At 44.7% G+C, this 20,959-nt stretch overlaps 1 protein-coding gene across 3 annotated transcripts; it reads left to right on the top strand.

Annotated features, from left to right (window-relative positions):
• The first annotated feature begins 1,663 nt into the window (after positions 1–1,663).
• anxa14 (annexin A14) lies at positions 1,664–20,794 on the top strand. Of its 3 annotated transcripts, none has more exons than XM_023975765.3 (13): positions 1,664–1,740; positions 3,974–4,013; positions 4,520–4,616; positions 4,760–4,848; positions 4,976–5,089; positions 10,883–10,973; positions 11,166–11,245; positions 14,091–14,129; positions 14,214–14,304; positions 14,394–14,489; positions 14,712–14,767; positions 14,876–14,983; positions 20,208–20,794. In XM_023975765.3, exons 2-13 carry the CDS (start codon positions 3,987–3,989, stop codon positions 20,265–20,267), a joined length of 948 nt encoding a protein of 315 aa, XP_023831533.1. In that variant the 5' UTR covers positions 1,664–1,740; positions 3,974–3,986; the 3' UTR covers positions 20,268–20,794. The 3 variants fall into 3 exon arrangements, with proteins under 3 accessions (XP_023831533.1, XP_023831535.1, XP_023831534.1); XM_023975766.3 differs by lacking the exon at positions 1,664–1,740 and adding an exon at positions 3,303–3,396; XM_023975767.3 differs by lacking the exon at positions 14,394–14,489.
• Positions 20,795–20,959: the final 165 nt, after the last annotated feature.

The following is a 20,959-nucleotide window of genomic DNA, read 5'->3' as shown; positions in this document are numbered from 1 at the left end:
GGTTTTTCTTTAATTCCGTGAAAAAACCTACGAGGATGATCATTTCTTGGCTCGACGTGAGTACCGCAGCATACGAAGGTCTCGACAATAAACAACCAGTGCCTTTTGAATTTACATTTACATTTAAGTCATTTAGCTGACGCTCTTATCCAGAGCGACTTACAATTTGGAAAGTTCATACATATTCATCCTGGTCCCCCCGTGGGGAATGAACCCACAACCCTGGCGTTGCAAGCGCCATGCTCTACCAACTGAGCCACACGGGACCACGAATCAACCGGAGAGAATGGGAAGGATAATGCTTCMCCCCCCCCCMCMCCCCCCCCCCCCCCTACTCTCCTTAAATATGTATATTTGTATTATTCTATTTACAGACATTCTACGCTATCAGATTCTTCCTTGGCTTGGATGGTATGACCCGGCTTACCCACACACACAGTAGTGGACTTAACCATTCACTTGAACTCACCAATGATTATTGGGAAGGTCAAAGTTACATCTACTAAATGGTACATTATCTGTGGCTATATGCAGTATATTTAAGATGGATTCATAAAGGAAGCCACGTCTATGCACGTTATTTTCTGAATTGACTTTTTTGGTTGTGTTTTGTTTGACTGCAATGTACTACGTTTTGGGAAAACATTGGATGGGAAGTGTATTCTTGATGCAGTATAATACATATACAATACATATAATAATGTATGATGCAGTATAATACATACACAATACATATAATAATGTATGATGCAGTATAATACATACACAATACATATAATAATGTATACATGCAGTGCAATGACCCTGTGGGCTTTTTGCAGTTCTTCTCTCATGCTACAAGTATGTTCATCAAGTTGGTGTTTCTATTCCACTATGGTATTACTTCTGTACTTGCATAGATATTAATCATACGTTGCCGTTCACTGTCAACATACAGGTTGCTCTATTTGTTTATAAACACCAAATGCCTTGCTTCTCTGTGCATTCTTTTATACCCCAAAAAAAGATGTGATGGAAATAAACGCGGTTTTAAAATATCAAGTTTATAAAAACATATTAATTGTTGAAGTGTTGTTCATCTGAAATGTGTCTTGTCCTTTTCATAGATCTTCAATTATAGATCAGGTACAGTATACTGTCATGTGTTTGTGTCGTCCAGTGTTTTTATGATACAGATCGGTCAGGGTGGCAGTGGGTACCGTGTCCGACCGTCATCTAGATTGGCAATCAGGATTCACACAGACGTAATCTAGAAACACTGAGCAAGCTGTCCTGAATAGCACGGCGATGTGCGTACAAGATACAGGTGTTAAGAGTGAGACAAGTCAACTGATAGTATAGTATGTGGCCCTACTCTGTACAGAACATACTATGTATAAGTACATACTTGTAGCTCCAGGTTAAATGCATAGGTTTTATTAGTAGTCTAATCCTTCACAAAAAGGACACATCTAGGCCTGCATTTATACATACGGTACAATGAACTAATGGCAATAGAGGTAAGACATAATGAGTACTGGATACTTTTAAATGGTGACTTTTATATCCGACACGCTAAAGTGGAACAATCGTACATCAATATCCTCCAACCGATACAACACGAAACTTCCCATTGTTGACAGTGGCCACACAGTAGACCCAATATCTCATTTCACTCTGCTCCAGGAACAGAGTACAGACAATATCCTAGGCGGACACAGTAAGGAGAGAGTGGACTTTCCAAGTTCCTCACCAAACCAGGTAAGATTTTATTTGTAATGGAAACCCAGCTGCCTCTTTGTCTAGTAAATGTACTTATCAGTAATAATGTGTAAATGTACGTATCAGTAATAATGGTGTAAATGTACGTATCAGTAATTGTGTAAATGTACGTATCAGTAATAATGTGTAAATGTACGTATCAGTAATAATGTTCTAAATGTAATGTATCAGTAATGTGTAAATGTCATTGTAAATCACCAGCTTGTTTTTACGTGGCCTGTAACTTGTGTCCCCTTTACTTTGGAGCCGCCTCCAACGCACCATCCCCTCTGTGTCGCTCTCTCCCTCTGTCTCCCWTTCTCATTTTAARTCCAATAATCTTTATGACTGAGTTCTGTGGAAATACAGAGAGAAGTAGAATGTTTTCTCTTTTGACCTCTGTAATGTTAAACGGGAGGAACAAGATCAGAGCTGTTGAATGGATATCTGATCTTAGGGGTTTTCACATGTCCTGGGTGTTGAATGGCTTCTTTGTTGGACTCTGTCCATTCTAAACATTAAGGTTTCAGTCCCTCTTGTTTATGTTAAGAGGCAACACCAAGATTTAGGTGCTACAAGTTAAGTTAATAAACATATTGGTCAGAAAGAGTCAAATCAGATGTTTTCTTCTGTTTTGAGTATTGTCCTGAATTCACCTGAAATGTATTTGGGCTTTGTTTTACCTGGATTCTCTTCTGAATTTGATACATGTTCCCTCTTACAATTCTCTCACAAAGGAAAGTCTCTTGATTCTATTCAGTCAAAACCGGACATTTCGTTTCTGTGGTAAGGTTGAGGAAACCTTCCTTGCCCTGCACAAAACCTCACCCTCATAAGCGTTCAAAGACGGCTTTTACCTTTTGCAAGAAGGAACTTACCCCGGACACCTGGATAACAGATTTGATTGAATAGACCAGGGTTTCCCAAACTTGGTGSATGTTTTGGTTTTAGCTCTAGCACAACACAGCTGATTCAAATAGTCAACTAATCATCAAGCTTTGATCATTTGAATCAGCTGTGTAGTGTTAGGCCAAAAAAATAAAAAATGTGCACACCTTTGGGTCCCGAGGATCGAGTTTGGGAAACGCTGGAATGCACCCTTAGATTGTGAGCTGGTTTGGTATGTTGAATGGTGAGGTTAGTTATCTTGTGGCTCTCATTGTAGATTCTTCTATGAAACTCAGCTGTTCATAATCCCATTCATGACATCTTCCTTTACCCCAATCAAAATATTCCCTGCTTAAAGATACCATATGTGTATGAAAACAAACCAGCCCTCCTATTACTAGTATGGACCCTTATTAGTTCTATTTTTATGGTCAACTATGTCACGTCAAATGTATTTATAAAGCCCTTTTTACATCAGCAGATGTTCAAGGGTCGCTTGGTCTTAACCAGATAGTCCAGATGTCTCCTCAGCTCGGGAATGTTAGACATTTCCTAGTTATCTACGCGAGTTGCCATAGATATCTGATGGACCAATGGCAATAACCTGCTTGTGGGTCCTGAGCTCTCATTGGTTCAAAAATACGATTTTTTGCAAGAGGAATTTGAGGGAAAGAGGAGGCGGGTGCAGAAAGGGCAGTTTCGTCGTCGTAAGGGCAGTTTAGCTACTTGCTCACCTTTCGTTCTGACTACTGGTTTTCTTTGTCACAGGTAGGAACTAGTACTATTATTATTTGTCCGACAGCGCTTTTGAGAAAACATTGTAGCTTATAGTGTGTATATTAGTGACCATATTGCCATATTACTAATTGTGAGTGACTTTAGAGTGGTTTCTGTCTTTTGGGCATCCTTTATGAATTTCAGAATTTTATGTTGCGGGCCAAGTTCAAGTTTTATTGCCACATACACAAGTATAGTGAAATGCAAGCTCTGTCAAACAGTGCAGTTGTCAATATCAAAATAGTATAACAAATAAAAATATAAAGAACTTTCTATGAACCACCTGTATATAAGGCATAGTTAATGCATTTATAGTGCCTTCTACATTATAAAGCATTGTTAGACTTAATAAACCTTAGTTACAGGTTGTGATTGTGTAAAACCCCCTTCTACAAAGGCTATCAATGCATTTAACAACATTTGACTTATGAGAGCTCATGACTGCTTTTGTGATTAAATCTGGAGTTTTCAACAATGACACATTCCATCATTCCTCACCTGTCTTCATTCATGCATGACACAGTGGTGTGGTTGTGTGAAATGGTCTCTCTCGTTTCCTCTTTCGCAGGTGAAACTCAGACATGGACATTGAGTACTTGCCATCATATGTGAGTGTTAGGAATCTCTGTCCCCTTTGTCTGTCAATCTTTCATCTCTTTATCTGTCGACATCTCTGCATCTTAGTTTCGTCACTTTTTCTTCACCCTACCTGTCCTATCGCCTCTTTTTCCTGCACTATGGTTGACGATTGCATGTTTAGAATTCTTACAATTCTCCATTGTGAAATGGAAGCGTGTGAAACCTTTAGGATAATGCCTGCCCAGGCAAAATGCACATTTGCCGGTTTCACTCCTCTCCCTCACAGTCCTCATCTTGTCACTGTTTTGCTGAGCTCTCTCTCACTCCCCTTTCTCACTCCCCCCCTCATTTGTCTCCTTGTCCTACCACTTAACTATTTTTTTCACCCTCTTCCATTTTGTCCCCTTCCCAATGCCTTTTCTCTGTCTTACCCTTCCCCTCTATCTGTCTATTTCCCCTATCGTCACCCTCTATCCTCTCCTCCATTGGCCTTGCCCTTCCTCTCTCACTCATTCTTTCGCTGGTTCTCTCCTAGGAGATGTCCTGGGGTACCTTGGGTACTATAAGGCCCTTCCTTAACTTCCATGCTAAGAAAGATGCTCTGAACATTCAGGCTGCCCTGGAACAGAAAGGTACAGCCTCAGTCATCATAACTCATAATGATTAAAGTATATGGGCTTCAAKGATCGTTTTGTTCTACCCTTGGGTATTAAAAATGATTTGCATTATTTTATTTAAAAAAAATCTTAAGATCTCCTTTCCGGTCTGATTACAGATGCACTTACTCTGATAAAAATCCTGACCAACCGTAGCAATGCTCAAAGACAAATCATCGCTCAGACCTTCAAAACCATCACRGAGAAGGTAACTAGTAACTACAATACTGGGACAAGGTTACCCACTTCAAATCCTAACCTCAGCCATTACAGGTAAAAATTCCAAACTGACCATAGTTCAGACACACTGACTATGTGTTGTCCCCCTGGACCAGGAGCTGTCCTCTGGGCTGAAGAAGGCCCTGTCTGGGGAGTTGGAGAATTTGCTGTTGGCCTTGCTGATGACCCCACTGCAGTTTGAGGCCTATCGTCTGAGACAATCCATGGAGGTGAGGGATGGTGGGACAGGGGGACAGGAGAAAGAGGGTGGAAGGGAGGGATAGAGAGAGACTTTTTWAAATAAAACAAATACCTTTATTGGTCCAATAATTTACATCACTTTAGTACACTCTTTACTGCATTGTAACAGTACTAAACAGTTCAAACCAAGCCACTCCTCGTCGTCCACTGTACACAGAACCCCACACCTCTACAAGGTCCTCCAGATGGTTCACCAGCCCACAGTAAGCATGATCCAGTGTCAGCCGAGCTCTGTGGTCCTTACATCCCACCCGCTGCWTCTCATACTTCCTGGTCTTCCACACTGCCATTTTTGCCTGCCCCAACATGGGGTGGCAGGTAGCCTAGTGGTTAGGCGGTTTGGCCAGTAACCGAAAGGTTGCTGGATCGAATCTCCGWGCTGACAAGGTAAAAATCTGTCGTTCTGCCCCTTAACAAGGCAGTTAACCCACTGTTCCCCGGTAGGCCGTCATTGTAAATAAGAATTTGTTCTTAACTGACTTGTCTAGTTAAATAAAAAATAGGACGTTTACTAGGCAGTCCATTTGGCTGTTAGCCACACTAAACCTAGGCCCTCCAACATATAGGTCCCAAGTCAGCCCCAACCCTGTATACCACCAGGACAGAAAACAGCCCTGTCAGTCTGGAACAGAAGAAAAACAGACGCTGCACTGTTTCCTCCTCCCCACAGAACAGACACCCCCTCCCCGCTGATGGATCAAGGTGCGACACACACCTGTTTGTCACGATAGCCCCGTGAATAATCCTCCACTGTAGATCAGCAGTACACTTCTCTATGGCAGTCTTATACAGGGAGCGCCAACATCCTCTCAGGGAAGTGCCCGGCCACCCTGTTGCTTTCAGCCCATGCAAATTGTCTTATTGATCCACCTTGACAGCCACCTCATGCATACAAAGCCTTTTTGTTGGTTGTACAATACAATCAGCTCCTCGCCCTCCTGGTGTTCCCCTGCAACAGCAGCTGGGGGGAAAAGGAGGTAGATGGTAAAAGGAGCGAGATCAATGTCACTCGTGGTTAAACAGCCCGGTCTCTGCCTGCTTCCCAGCAGCTCCCTGAAGGAGCCCGGTAGTGCAGCATGGAACCCGTCCATCACCTGCTGCAGAAACCTGGGTGACTTCATGGAGGAAGCCTCTGTCATGTCACTGGCAGATTTACACCCATCCTTCTCTCTTAGATCACCTAACTTAGTGAACCCCCCCTCTCACAAGTCTGGTTCGAGGTCAGCACTCTGGACTGGATGAGGGGGTTGTGGAAGAGTGGCAACTCCATTATCCAACGTCCTGGCCATGAAACATCACTGTAAACAGTTAAGAGTCTCTTTCCACGTCCGAAGCACAGCGCGGTAGAACGGAGTAAGGCTTGACATATCGGCCTGCTCCAGATCCAAAAGGAAGAAGTGCTTGTCAGATCCAAGGCCCCTGCCTTCCTCAGAACAGCCCTGTCTCTCTCCAGCACCCCCTGCTGGCACAGCTTGTAGGTGGAAAGCTGTGACTCTGGACCCAATATCCACCAACCCCAAACCCCCTCATGCACGTCTGGTGTCGACCAGACCAAAAAAAGGTCCACAAGTAACTTTTGCAGTTGCTTGACGAGACTCTGTGGGGTCCAATAACATCAGTGCAAGAGCATTGAAGCGGCCACGTTGTCAGTGAAAGCACTGTTAGTTAAAAAGTAAACCAAGGAGCTACCCGGACTATCTGCATTGACCCTTTTTGCACTAACTCCTTTAACTCATCACATACGCTACTGTTTATCCCGACCTACACCTCAATTACCTCGTACCCCTGCACATCGACTCAGTATATATAGCCGAGTTATCATTACTCATTCTGTATTTATTCCTTGTTATTATTTTTTCTATTTTCTCAATTTTCTCTTTGCATTGTTTGCCCCGTTAGTTAGCGTTTCACYGTTAGTCTACACCTGCTGTTTACGAAGCATGTGACAACATTTGATTTGATCAGTGGCAACAACCCCCAACATTCAGACAACTTAGCCGCAACATTGTACACCAGCCCCTCCAAGATTCTCTCCCGAAATTCTGAGGTCCCCAAGAACACCCCTAGGAACTTCATCCCTGCTCTGCCTCACTGTATCCCCCCAGTAAGTCTAGGACATCCTGCTCTGCCTCACTGTATCCCCCCAGTAAGTCTAGGACATCCTGCTCTGCCCCACTGTATCCCCCCAGTAAAGTTAGACATCCTGCTCTGCCCCACTGTATCCCCGCCAGTAAGTCTAGGACATCCTGCCCTGCCCCACTGTATCCCCCCAGTAAGTCTAGGACATCCTGCTCTGCCTCCACTGTAGCCCCCCAGTAAGTCTAGGACATCCTGCTCTGCCCCACTGTAGCCCCCCAGTAAGTCTAGGACATCCTGCTCTGCCCCACTGTAGCCCCCAGTAAGTCTAGGACATCCTGCCTGGCCCACTGTATCCCCCCAGTAAGTCTAGGACCCTCTGCTCTGCCTCACTGTAGCCCCCCAGTAAGTCTAGGACATCTTGCTCTGGCCCACTGTATCCCCCCAGTAAGTCTAGGACATCCTGCTCTGCCTCACTGTAGCCCCCCAGTAAGTCTAGGACATCCTGCTCTGCCCCACTGTATCCCCCCAGTAAGTCTAGGACATCCTGCTCTGCCCCACTGTATCCCCCCAGTAAGTCTAGGACCTCTGCTCTGCCTCACTGTAGCCCCCCAGTAAGTCTAGGACATCTGCTCTGGCCCACTGTATCCCCCCAGTAAGTCTAGGACACCTGCTCTGCCTCACTATGCCCCCCAGTAAGTCTAGGACATCCTGCTCTGCCCCACTGTATCCCCCCAGTAAGTCTAGGACATCCTGCTCTGCCCCACTGTATCCCCCCAGTAAGTCTAGGACATCCTGCTCTGCCCCACTGTAGCCCCCCAGTAAGTCTAGGACATCCTGCTCTGCCCCACTGTATCCCCCCAGTAAGTCTAGGACATCCTGCTCTGCCTCACTGTACCCCCAGTAAGTCTAGGACATCCTGCTCTGCCTCACTGTATCCCCCCAGTAAGTCTAGGACATCCTGCTCTGCCCCACTGTATCCCCCCAGTAAGTCTAGGACATCCTGCTCTGCCCACTGTATCCCCGCCAGTAAGTCTAGGACATCCTGCTCTGCCCCACTGTATCCCCCAGTAAGTCTGGACATCTGCTCTGCCTCACTGTAGCCCCCCAGTAAGTCGAGACATCCTGCTCTGCCCCACTGTAACCCCCCAGTAAGTCTAGGACATCCTGCTCTGCCCCACTGTAGCCCCCCAGTAAGTCTAGGACATCCTGCTCTGGCCCACTGTATCCCCCCAGTAAGGCTAGGACCCTCTGCTCTCCTCACTGTAGCCCCCCAGTAAGTCTAGACATCTTGCTCTGGCCCACTGTATCCCCCAGTAAGTCTAGGACATCCTGCTCTGCCCCACTGTATCCCCCCAGTAAGTCTAGGACATCCTGCTCTGCCCCACTGTATCCCCCCAGTAAGTCTAGGACATCCTGCTCTGCCCCACTGTAGCCCCCCAGTAAGTCTAGGACATCTCTCTGCCCCACTGTATCCCCCCAGTAAGTCTAGGACATCCTGCTCTGCCCACTGTAGCCCCCCAGTAAGTCTAGGACATCTTGCTCTGCCCCACTGTACCCCCAGTAAGTCTAGGACATCCTGCTCTGCCCCACTGTAGCCCCCCAGTAAGTCTAGGACATCCTGCTCTGCCTCACTGTAGCCCCCCAGTAAGTATAGGACATCCTGCTCTGGCCCACTGTATCCCCCCCAGTAAGTCTAGGACATCCTGCTCTGCCTCACTGTAGCCCCCCAGTAAGTCTAGGACATCCTGCTCTGCCCCACTGTATCCCCCCAGTAAGTCTAGGACATCCTGCTCTGCCCACTGTATCCCCCCAGTAAGTCTAGGACATCCTTCTCTCTGCCTCACTGTAGCCCCCAGTAAGTCTAGGACATCCTGCTCTGCCTCACTGTATCCCCCCCAGTAAGTCTAGGACATCCTGCTCTGCCTCACTGTATCCCCCCAGTAAGTCTAGGACATCCTGCTCTGGCCCACTGTGCCCCCCCAGTAAGTCTAGGACATCCTGCTCTGCCTCACTGTATCCCCCCAGTAAGTCTAGGACATCCTGCTGCCTCACTGTATCCCCCCAGTAAGTCTAGGACATCCTGCTCTGCCTCACTGTATCCCCCCAGTAAGTCTAGGACATCCTGCTCTGCCCCACTGTAGCCCCCCAGTAAGTCTAGGACATCCTGCTCTGCCCCACTGTATCCCCCCAGTAAGTCTAGGACATCCTGCTCTGCCTCACTGTAGCCTCCCCAGTAAGTCTAGGACATCCTGCTCTGGCCCACTGTATCCCTCCAGTAAGTCTAGGACATCCTGCTCTGGCCCACTGTATCCCTCCAGTAAGTCTAGACATCCTGCTCTGCCCCACTGTATCCCCCAGTAAGTCTAGGACATCCTGCTCTGCCCCACTGTATCCCCCCCAGTAAGTCTAGCACATCCTGCTCTGCCTCACTGTATCCCCCCCAGTAAGTCTAGGACATCCTGCTCGCCCACTGTATCCCCCCAGTAAGTCTAGACATCCTGCTCTGGCCCACTGTATCCCCCAGTAAGTCTAGGACATCCTACTCTGCCTCACTGTATCCCCCCAGTAAGTCTAGACATCCTGCTCTGCCTCACTGTAGCCCCCAGTAAGTCTAGGACATCCTACTCTGCCTCACTGTATCCCCCCAGTAAGTCTAGGACATCCTGCTCTGCCTCACTGTAGCCCCCAGTAAGTCTAGGACATCCGACTCTGCCTCACTGTATCCCCCCAGTAAGTCTAGGACATCCTGCTCTGCCTCACTGTAGCCCCCCAGTAAGTCTAGGACATCCTGCTCTGGCCCACTGTATCCCTCCAGTAAGTCTAGACATCCTGCTCTGCCCACTGTATCCCCCCAGTAAGTCTAGGACATCCTGCTCTGCCCCACTGTATCCCCCCCAGTAAGTCTAGACATCCTACTCTGCCTCACTGTATCCCCCCAGTAAGTCTAGGACATCCTATCTCTGCCTCACTGTACCCCCAGTAAGTCTAGGACATCCTGCTCTGCCTCACTGTATCCCCCCAGTAAGTCTAGGACATCCTACTCTGCCTTACTGTATCCCCCCAGTAAGTCTAGGACATCCTGCTCTGGCCCATCTCCCCATAACCAACCCTTCCCTCTTCTCCCAGTTCGCCTCAAACAAGAGAAGAGCCATGCTAACCTCCTCCACATCTCCCTCCCTCTTGACAAACACTGTCACGTCATCAGCATAAGCCAACACTGAGCTGAACCCCACCTACTGTCCCCGGAACTGACATCCCCTGCAGCCTCTCCCTCAGCCTCTCCCTGCAGCCTCTCCCTCAGCCTACACAGCAGTGGTTACATGGCTAGACAGTAGAGCTGACTCGAGAGTGGACACACCTGTCTAATCCCTCTCTTCTAACTGGGACTGGCCGGCTCAGCCCACCCCCCACATTTACCATAACTGAAGCCCCAGAGGACAATGATCTATACCCACTAACCCGGCCAAACGCTTTCATGTTCCTCAACAGATAGGCATGGCACACTTTCAAAAGATTTTTCTTCATCAATAGAAATGAGTCCAAGATCCTGATCATACATCCTAGTGAGGTCTATGAGGGAGGGAGGGAGGGAGGGCAGGTGCATGGAAAATTGATCAGACATACTGTAAATGTACAGATGAGCAACATACAGTAATTGAAATGAGTGTATTTTTTATATACAGGGCATTGGTACAGATGAGGAGGGTTTGCTAGAGATTCTGTGCACCAGGTCACCCAATGTGCTTGCCAACATCACCTCTACCTACAAGGAGCGTAAGTTACAACAGTTCAAGGATATTCTAAAGACATCATTATCGAGATCGCTGCAATCCCTTCATAACATCGCATGGCCGAATGGCTCTTCCATCAATACAGTTCTAYTATGATATGTTCTCATGAAGTAATCACCAAAGTATTCAGAGGCCAAATAATGTCCCCATAACTTCATGTGGTGTGTGTTTTTAGAGTATAATAAGGATCTAGAGACGGAACTGAAGGGTGAGACCAGTGGGGACTTTGCCAAACTCGTTCTGGCCTTACTCAAGGTAAACCTTTTTCCCTCTCCCCTCCCTGACAGAAATCCTCTTCACTGGAGCCTTGTTATAAGTGTAAAGGTGTCTGTGTAGCTGGTGAGATGAGTCAGGCGCAGGACAGCAGATATGAGTAATAAAATACAAACAATCACTCACAAATACAACACGTAGAACGGGGGGTAAATAATAAACAAGTAATTGATTAAGTGAAGCCAGGTGTGATCAGACAAAGACAGAACAAATGGAAAATGAAAAGTGGATCGGCGGTGGCGAGAAAGCTGGTGACGTCGAACGCCGCCCGAACAAGGAGAGGGACCGACTTCGGCGGAAGTCGTGACAATAAGACACCGACATGTTACACTTATTAGAATATCCTCTGTAAGGTTGTCTGCTAAATGACTAAATTGGACATGTACATTTTAACCCTTGTGTAGTCTTATAACATTCTACATACTCCCCTTGTCCTAAGGGTAAAAAAATGACCCGCCTTCACTAAACCCCTAAAATAAAGCAGCTTAATTGAATTTTAAACCCCAAATCTATTTTGCATGAAGAAACAACCTGTCATTCATCACAAACTTTGTGGATATCTGGGTTTTCCCTCTTCGCAATGCAGAAAGACTGCATTTAATCAGTGGACACCACTCGTTTTTATTTCAACACACCTGTCATAATTGTTTTCTTTACTAAAGTAGAGGTTTATTATTATTATTGCTAAAGGTACTGCATAGGTGTAAACATACATTTTTTTAGCAAGATATAGCACTTGTACAGCCTACGAAAGTAGCAGAAATGTGCAGAAAATAGTTTTGAGTGCATTTTATTGAAGGGAAACAATAACAGTCTTGAACTTTTTTGGCCTCATAGTGATATATTCTTATATACTGTACAATGAGGAATTTAACTCCCATTTTTTTTAACCATTGCCCCCACCCACAAGGTGTATAAACAACAACAATAAATACGAATAAAATAATAGATACAAAACAAGAACGTGAAGAACATAAATCAATCAACTCTGATTAGCACATGTAGGACAGTATGTGTGCATGGACTTTGCAGATGTATTTCTCATATGTGCAGCACATAGTATTTGTTTTACAGTCCTTCTTTGGGGGGCAGAATTGGCATCTCCTCCTCTTGCCTGCCCCAGCTGCAGCCTCAGGTGTATCAGGACACGATTCAGCCCCCTGAACAGCTTTCACAAGCGCTGCAGAGGCTGCTGTGCGGGGGAGGCGCTCCCTTCTTTGAATGTGTGGCGTTATAAGTGCTTTTCCCAGCTGCTCCAGGAACATCATCCTCTTTTTCCACTTATCAGGCATCCAGGTAGGGTTGATATTGTTCCATATCACGAAGGCATTGAGGACACATCAATGATGTAATGGAAGATGACCAGGGGCCAGCGGACAGTCCTTCAGCTGTAAGTTCCAATCACCTGTGGGGCAGAGCAGGATGTCCTAGACTTACTGGGGGGCTTCAGTGGGCCAGAGCAGGATGTCCTAGACTTACTGGGGGGCTTCAGTGGGCCAGAACAGGATGTCCTAGACTTACAGCCAGCAGCATACCACCCTGCATACCACTGCTGGCTTGCTTCTGAAGCTAAGCAGGGTTGGTCCTGGTCAGTCCCTGGATGGGAGACCAGGTGCTGCTGGAAGTGGTGTTGGAGGGCCAGTAGGAGGCACTCTTTCCTCTGGTCTAAACAAAGATCCCAATGCCCCAGGGCAGTGATTGGGGACACTGCTCTGTGTAGGGTGCCGTCTTTCGGATGGGACGTTAAACGGGTGTCCTGACTCTCTGAGGTCATTAAAGATCCCATGGCACTTATCGTAAGAGTAGGGGTGTTAACCCCGGTGTCCTGGCTAAATTCCCAATCTGGCCCTCAACCATCACGGTCACCTAATAATCCCCAGTTTACAATTGGCTCATTCATCCCCCTCCTCTCCCCTGTAACTATTCCCCAGGTCGTTGATGCAAATGAGAACGTGTTCTCAGTCAACTTACCTGGTAAAATAACGGTAAAATAAAAAATAAAAATAAAAAATACAGTGGGCCAGAACAGGATGTCCTAGACTTACTGGGGGGATACAGTGGGCCAGAACAGGATGTCCTAGACTTACTGGGGGGATACAGTGGGCCAGAACAGGATGTCCTAGACTTAATGGGGGGGGCTACAGTGAGGCAGAGCAAGATATCCAATGTCCAGGTTGTCCACGCCTCCTTTGTTGTGGTTGTAGTCCAGGATGATGGCTGGCTTCCTCTCCTCACGATCACTGATCTCAGCCATTTTGTGCAGTGTGCTCAGGAGGACCACATTCTTGTTCCTCTTTGGTAAGAACCTAGAGTGGTGGTGGGGGTGAAGGCAAACTTTGATGAGAAGGCATCTCTCCCCCTTGTTACGAGGAGTGCAGGGGGGAGCTCAGGCTTGTTCTTTCTAACTGTGCCAACCATGGTGACCTTCCTCTTCAGGAGCTGCTGGCTGAGTTCAATCAGTAGCACGTAATCTCAGTTTCTCTCTCTGTGTGTGTGTCGCGCACGCGATTTTATAACTGCCGGGTCAAAAATGACCCTAAGACAATCTTTGTACCCTGGTGGTGTACAGCTTTCATGGAATTATGAACAAAGGCGATGTTTCACATTTTCTAATGTTGGGGTCACTCTAGGAAAAGTCATCCAATTTCAAGTGGAAAAATATAATTTAGGGGGGGGGTTTCTCTACTTTTAAACATAGTGGCGGGTCATTTTTGACCCTTAAGACAACACAAGGGTTAAATAGGTAAACAATATAATTAGAAATGTTTAGAAATACTGATCTTGATCCCACTCTCTTCCTCTCCCTCTACTTGTTCACACTCAATAGAAGAAAAAGGTCGTAGGAATGGTACAAAGAGACACAGAGGTACGTACAGTGTATTTTTGAGTGATCAAGCTGTGTGTGTGTGTGTGTATATGTCTGTTTAATCTTATGTGCTTGACTGAGCAGGCTCTCGCTGAAGCTATCAATCAGGCGAAGGCAGATCCTGGACCATGGATCACCATTCTGACTACCAGAGACTCTGAACATCTTAACAAAGGTGTGTGTGTGGTTTTACTGTGTATGCGTGTGTGTGTGGGCCTTTTTTGGGGGGATGGACCTTTATGTAATKTTGTGTTGTGTGTGCAGTGTTCGTCAATTTGGAGAGTGAGAAGCGAGAGACAGTGGATGAAGCAATAGAGAAAGCATTCAGTGGAGATGTGAGACTTGGGCTGAAAACATTGGGTAAAACACTGGAATGTGGGTGTGTGTGTGTCATGTGTTCCATGTGTACATCTATCTTACATCATATGCTTACATCATTACTAATGAAATGGATGTCCGGTGGAAACAGTTATGCGCCCACAAGCAGCAGAGCACGGAGTGCACTGTACATACAGAAGAGGGATGTGAATATGTGCAGGGACTCGCACACAAAGGATCACTAACCTTTCTCTCTGATAACAGTGCGTTGCATACAGAGCCCAAACCTCTACCTGGCTCAGAGACTGGAGACCATGAAGGTAAGCGTCAACACGTTCCGAACGCATGAGTCCGTCCGTCTGTCTGTCTTTGGGGGTGTTTGGTTTTCCGTTGTGTTTGRTTGGTTAAACTCTGTTTGTACCCTCCAGGCAGCCATAGTCCAGGGGGTGATGGTGTCCCACAGTGAGGAGGACCTGCTGTGTGTGAGAGTGGCTTATCTCAGACAGACAGGCACCTCACTCTATACAGCCCTACAGGTCAGACACACACATACGCACGCATGGACACATACACACACACGCACACACATATACAATCATATGTACACTGTATGTGTACCCAGTGGTGTAGTGGGGTCTACAGGCAGGTATACCCACTCTTTAAAAAATTGGGCATTGCCTATACTCACGTCTTAATCCCCACTGATGCGTATCAAAGTATTGTAGTAGAGGTACACGCCGTATCATATATTATATTACGGGCGACAATTTTAGTGCTCATCAATGCATTCTCTACCAGAACCGTTGGTTGGCCGTCTTTGATGTCAGGTAGGTTAATACATTGCTATGTTTTCCCACTGTACCTAACAGCAATACTAAACTTTAGACATCGGAGTTACCACCCCCGGTCTCAGGGATGGTAACTCTGGAAATGTATTTGGTCTCTACTGAGTTAAATAAGCTTTTAGTTTTCTTGCACCAGAGGTTCTGGTGCCTGTAGGGCAATCCAGAAAGCTGATTGAGGATGTTGTCACTGATGAATGTGTTTGTTTTTTTATGGATGTTTTTCTTCTTCCTGTTTGCATTTTGTATTTGTATTTTGATGTGTGTATTTTCTGTCATTTCTGTCATTCAGGGCTCATCTGTAAAAGAGAACTTGGTCTCGGTATGACTCCCTGATAAAAGAAAGGTTATCAAAAAATATATTATGTAGAACAATAGAGAAATCATGCATGAAGTAGCCTACACAAATGTAGCTCTCAAACCCTTCTCCGTACGTAGGGTTTTCAGCCCTTACATCACCCACTATTGACGTCATGTCTATTGACTACAGATTTCACCCACTATTGACTACAGATGTCACTATTGACGTCATGTCTATTGACGACAGATGTCACCCACTATTGACGTCATGTCTATTGACTGCAGATCCACATGCCAGTAAACAGATGTCACCACTATTGACGTCATGTCTATTGACGACAGATGTCACCCACTATGACGTCATGTCTATTGACTACAGATTGTCACCCACTATTGACTCATGCCTATGACGACAGATGTCACCCACTATTGACTCATGTCTATTGACGACAGATGTCACCCACTATTGACGTCATGTCTATTGACGACAGATTCACCACTATTGACGTCATGTCTATGACTACAGATGTCACCCACTATTGACGTCATGTCTATTGACTACAGATGTCACCCACTATTGACGACATGTCTATTGACTCCAGATGTCACCCACTATTGACTTCATGTCTATTGACGACAGATGTTCACCCACTATTGACTACATGTCTGTTGACTCAGATGTCACCCACTATTGACGTCATGTCTATTGACTACAGATGTCACCCACTATTGACGTCATTTCTATTGACTACCAGATGTCACCCACTATTGACGTCATGTCTATTGACTACAGATGTCACCCACTATTGACGTCATGTCTATTGACTACAGATGTCACCCACTATTGACGTCATGTCTGTTGACTCAGATGTCACCCACTATTGACGTCATGTCTATTGACGACAGATGTCACCACTATTGACGTCATGTCTATTGACGACAGAATCACCACTATTGACTACAGATGTCACTATGACGTCATGTCTATTGACTACAGATGTTCACCCACTATTGACGTCATGTCTATTGACTACAGATGTCACCCACTATTGACTCATGTCTATTGATACAGATGTCACCCACTATTGACGTCATGTCTATTGACTACAGATGTCACCCCACTATTGACTTCAATGCTTATTTGACGACAGATGTCACCCACTATTGACTCATGCCTATGACGACAGATGTCACCACTATTGACGTCATGCTATGACGACAGATGTCACCCACTATTGAACTCATGTCTATTGACGACAGATGTCACTATTGACGTCATGTCTATTGACACAGATGTCACCCACTATTGACGTCATGTCTATTGATGACAGATGTCACCCAGTATTGACGTCATGTCTGTTGACGACAGATGTCACCCACTATTGACGTCATGTCTATTGACTACAGATGTCACCCACTATTGACGTCATGTCTATTGACTACAGATGTCACCCACTATTGACGTCATGTCTATACTACAGATTGTCACCCACTATTGACGTCATGTCTATTGACTACAGATGTCACCCACTATTGACGTCATGTCTATTGACTACAGATGTCACCCACTATTGACGTCAGGTCTGTTGACTCAGATGTCACCCACTATTGACGTCATGTCTATTGACGACAGATGTCACCCACTATTGACTTCATGTCTATTGACGACAGATGTCACCCACTATTGACTACATGTCTGTTGACTCAGAGTCACCCACTATTTGACGTCATGTCTATTGACTACAGATGTCACCCACTATTGACGTCATGTCTATTGACTACAGATGTCACCCACTATTGACGTCATGTCTATTGACTACAGATGTCCCCACTATTGACGTCAGGTCTATTGACGACAGATGTCACCCACTATGTAGTCATGTCTATTGACGACAGATGTCACCCACTATTGACGTCATGTCTATTGACTACAGATGTCACCACTATTGACGTCATGTCTATTGACGACAGATGTCACCCACTATTGACGTCATGTCTATTGACGACAGATATCACCCACTATTGACTACAGATGTCCACTATTGACGTCATGTCTATTGACGACAGATGTCACCACTATTGACGTCATGTCTATTGACTACAGATGTCACCCACTATTGACGTCATGTCTATTGACTACAGATGTCACCCACTATGACTTCATGCTATTACGAAGATGTCACCCACATTGACTTCATGTCTATTGACTACAGATGTCACCCACTATTGACTTCATGCCTATTGACTACAGATGTCACCCACTATTGACGTCATGTTATTGACTACAGATGTCACCCACTATTGACTTCATGCCTATTGACGACAGATGTCACCCACTAAAATTGACTACATGTCTGTTGACTCAGATGTCACCCACTATTGACGTCATGTCTATTGACTACAGATGTCACCCACTATTGACGTCATGTCTATTGACTACAGATGTCACCCCACTATTGACGTCATGTCTATTGACTACAGATGTCACCCACTATTGACGTACATGTCTGTTGACTCAGATTCACCCACTATTGACGTCATGTCTATTGACTACAGATGTCACCACTATTGACGTCATGTCTATTGACGACAGATGTCACCCACTATTGACGTCATGTCTATTGACTACAGATGTCACCCACTATTGACGTCATGTCTATTGACGACAGATGTCACCCACTATGACGTCATGTCTATTGACTACAGATGTCACCCACTATTGACGTCATGTTATTGACTACAGATGTCACCCACTATTGACGTCATGTCTATTGACTACAGATGTCACCCACTATTGACGTCATGTCTATTGACTACAGATGTCACCCACTATTGACGTCATGTCTATGACTACAGATGTCACCACTATTGACGTCATGTCTATTGACTACAGATGTCACCCACTATTGACGTCAGGTCTGTTGACTCAATGTCACCCACTATTGACGTCATGTTATTGACGACAGATGTTCACCCATATTGACGTCATGTCTATTGACGACAGATGTCACCCACTATGACGTCATGTCTATTGACGACAGATGTCACCCACTATGACGTCATGTCTATTGACTACAGATGTCACCCACTATTGACGTCATGTCTATTGACGACAGATGTCACCCACTATTGACGTCAGGTCTGTTGACGACAGATGTCACCCACTATTGACGTCATGTCTATTGACTACAGATGTCACCACATGAGTCATGTCATTACACAGATGTCACCCACTATTGACGTCAGTCTTTGACGACAGATGTCACCCACTATTGACGTCATGTCTATTGACGACAGATGTCACCCACTATTGACGTCATGTCTATTGACACAGATGTCACCCACTATTGACGTCATGTCTATTGACTACAGATGTCACCCACTATTGACGTCATGTCTATTGACTACAGATGTCACCCACTATTGACGTCATGTCTATTGACTACAGATGTCACCCACTATTGACGTCAGTCTGATTGACGTCATGTCTGTTGACGACAGATGTCACCCACTATGACGTCATGTCTATTGACTACAGATGTCACCCACTAATTGACGTCATGTCTATTGACGACAGATATCACCTCACTATTGACTACAGATGTCCACTATTGACGTCATGTCTATTTGACGACAGATTGTCACCCACTATTGACGTCATGTCTATTGACTACAGATGTCACCCACTATTGACGTCATGTCTATTGACTACAGATGTCACCCACTATTGACTACAGATGTAGGGGCTTACTTTTTGATTTGATTTGATCACTCGTTTGATGTTTTAAAAAGGCTTCTAAAGTTTTTAAATAGCATTTTAGATATTCAGACCCCTACAAAAATATCAATTAATTCACATTACCTGTTGCTGCAGGATTATTTTCCTGCTGAAGTAAACTAGCTGGAAAGTGTGTTAAGTAATATGGAACTGATTTTTATTTATTCTGTAAGATACATCTGAAATATGTTCAAATTAATGGCAAAGAGAAATGTTGTCATAAATCATGTCTGATACACACTACTGTTCAAAAGTTTGGGGTCACTTAGAAATGTCCTTGTTTTTGAAAGAAAAGTATTAGAATTAGAAATAATTAGAAAGTAAGTCCAATATGGGCATATATAGTTAGAAAATAGAATTATGGAGTAATTGTGACTTTGTGGCTGTGTTAACTAGTGATGACCGTGCAACAAGGATGGTCTACCAGTCTCTTAACATCCAATTTGTGAGAGTGAAAACCCGAAAGAAATATAGGACAAAGTATATTTTTTCTCACACAGGGCGCCTTTCCTTCACCGGGCTGGCCATTTGTGAAATTTTGGGCAGAATTAGAGTATGCTCACTTCTCCAGGCACCACTACACCACTGTGTGTACCCACCCACCAGATGTCATGCACATTTAGACTCCCACATGTACACACACTTATCTGCATGCCAGTAGCACACCTGTTGAGGAATGAAAAACAAAATCTATGTATTTATTTCCTGTAACAAATACTTTCATTGACATGCATTTCTACTGTATCTATCTACAGTATCTCAACCAAGCAGTATAGCCAACAGTCTTTCCAAAAAAAATATATATATTTTTTTTTTAAATGTTCCAATGTTTTTCAACAGAAACAATTCAAAGGAGATCACCTACAAGCACTGCTGGCTATCTGTCGATCTGAAGACTAAAGGAATGAGTTTTGTGTACAATTTCACATTAGCTCAGCCTACACATTACTATTCACATTTGAGTATTTACAGTATACAGATGTAGGATCTTAATTTGAGCCAGTTTGCTACAGCAGGAAAATAATCCTGCAGCAACTGGAAATGTGAATTGTTATGTGGATTATAATTAATACAAAATATTGTACCGGTTGATACATTTTTCGTAAGGAAAAATCAAGTCTGAAATCAAGTGAAAATTACAAACTTCAGAAGCCTGTTTAAACCTCAAATACACTACAAGTTTTACATTCCCTGCATTGCAGGAAAGTTCTCCTTCAACACGGTGATCAAATTAAGATCCTACATCTGTATTACTCTACGTCTCATTCCTACACGGTAATACAAGAAAATCAAACGTTGTCCTATTGCTAATGCTCATAATGCCTAATATAACAGTAAAGTCACACCTTCTACTCATTTCTTCTATAATTATTTGAAGTGTACTTCCATACATACTTTAATTAAAATAAAAATTGGATTACAATCAAGTATATTTTCTACAACATTCATTCCTTCTAACCAGTGCATTTAAAAAACAAACAGACAAAAAGACGTCTAAAAGGGTAGCGGAGGCAAGTTCCTAAAACCGGCAACAGATATCTGCCCAAAGAATTTTACCCTTTGGTGACTGTTTACAACAAATTCAAGTTTAA

The sequence above is a fragment of the Salvelinus sp. IW2-2015 genome, linkage group LG31 (genome assembly GCF_002910315.2).
Source record: "Salvelinus sp. IW2-2015 linkage group LG31, ASM291031v2, whole genome shotgun sequence".
Classification (NCBI taxonomy): Eukaryota; Metazoa; Chordata; class Actinopteri; order Salmoniformes; family Salmonidae; genus Salvelinus; species Salvelinus sp. IW2-2015.
The sequence above is the reverse complement of the archived record's forward strand: the minus strand, read 5'-3'. Positions and strand labels throughout refer to the sequence as shown.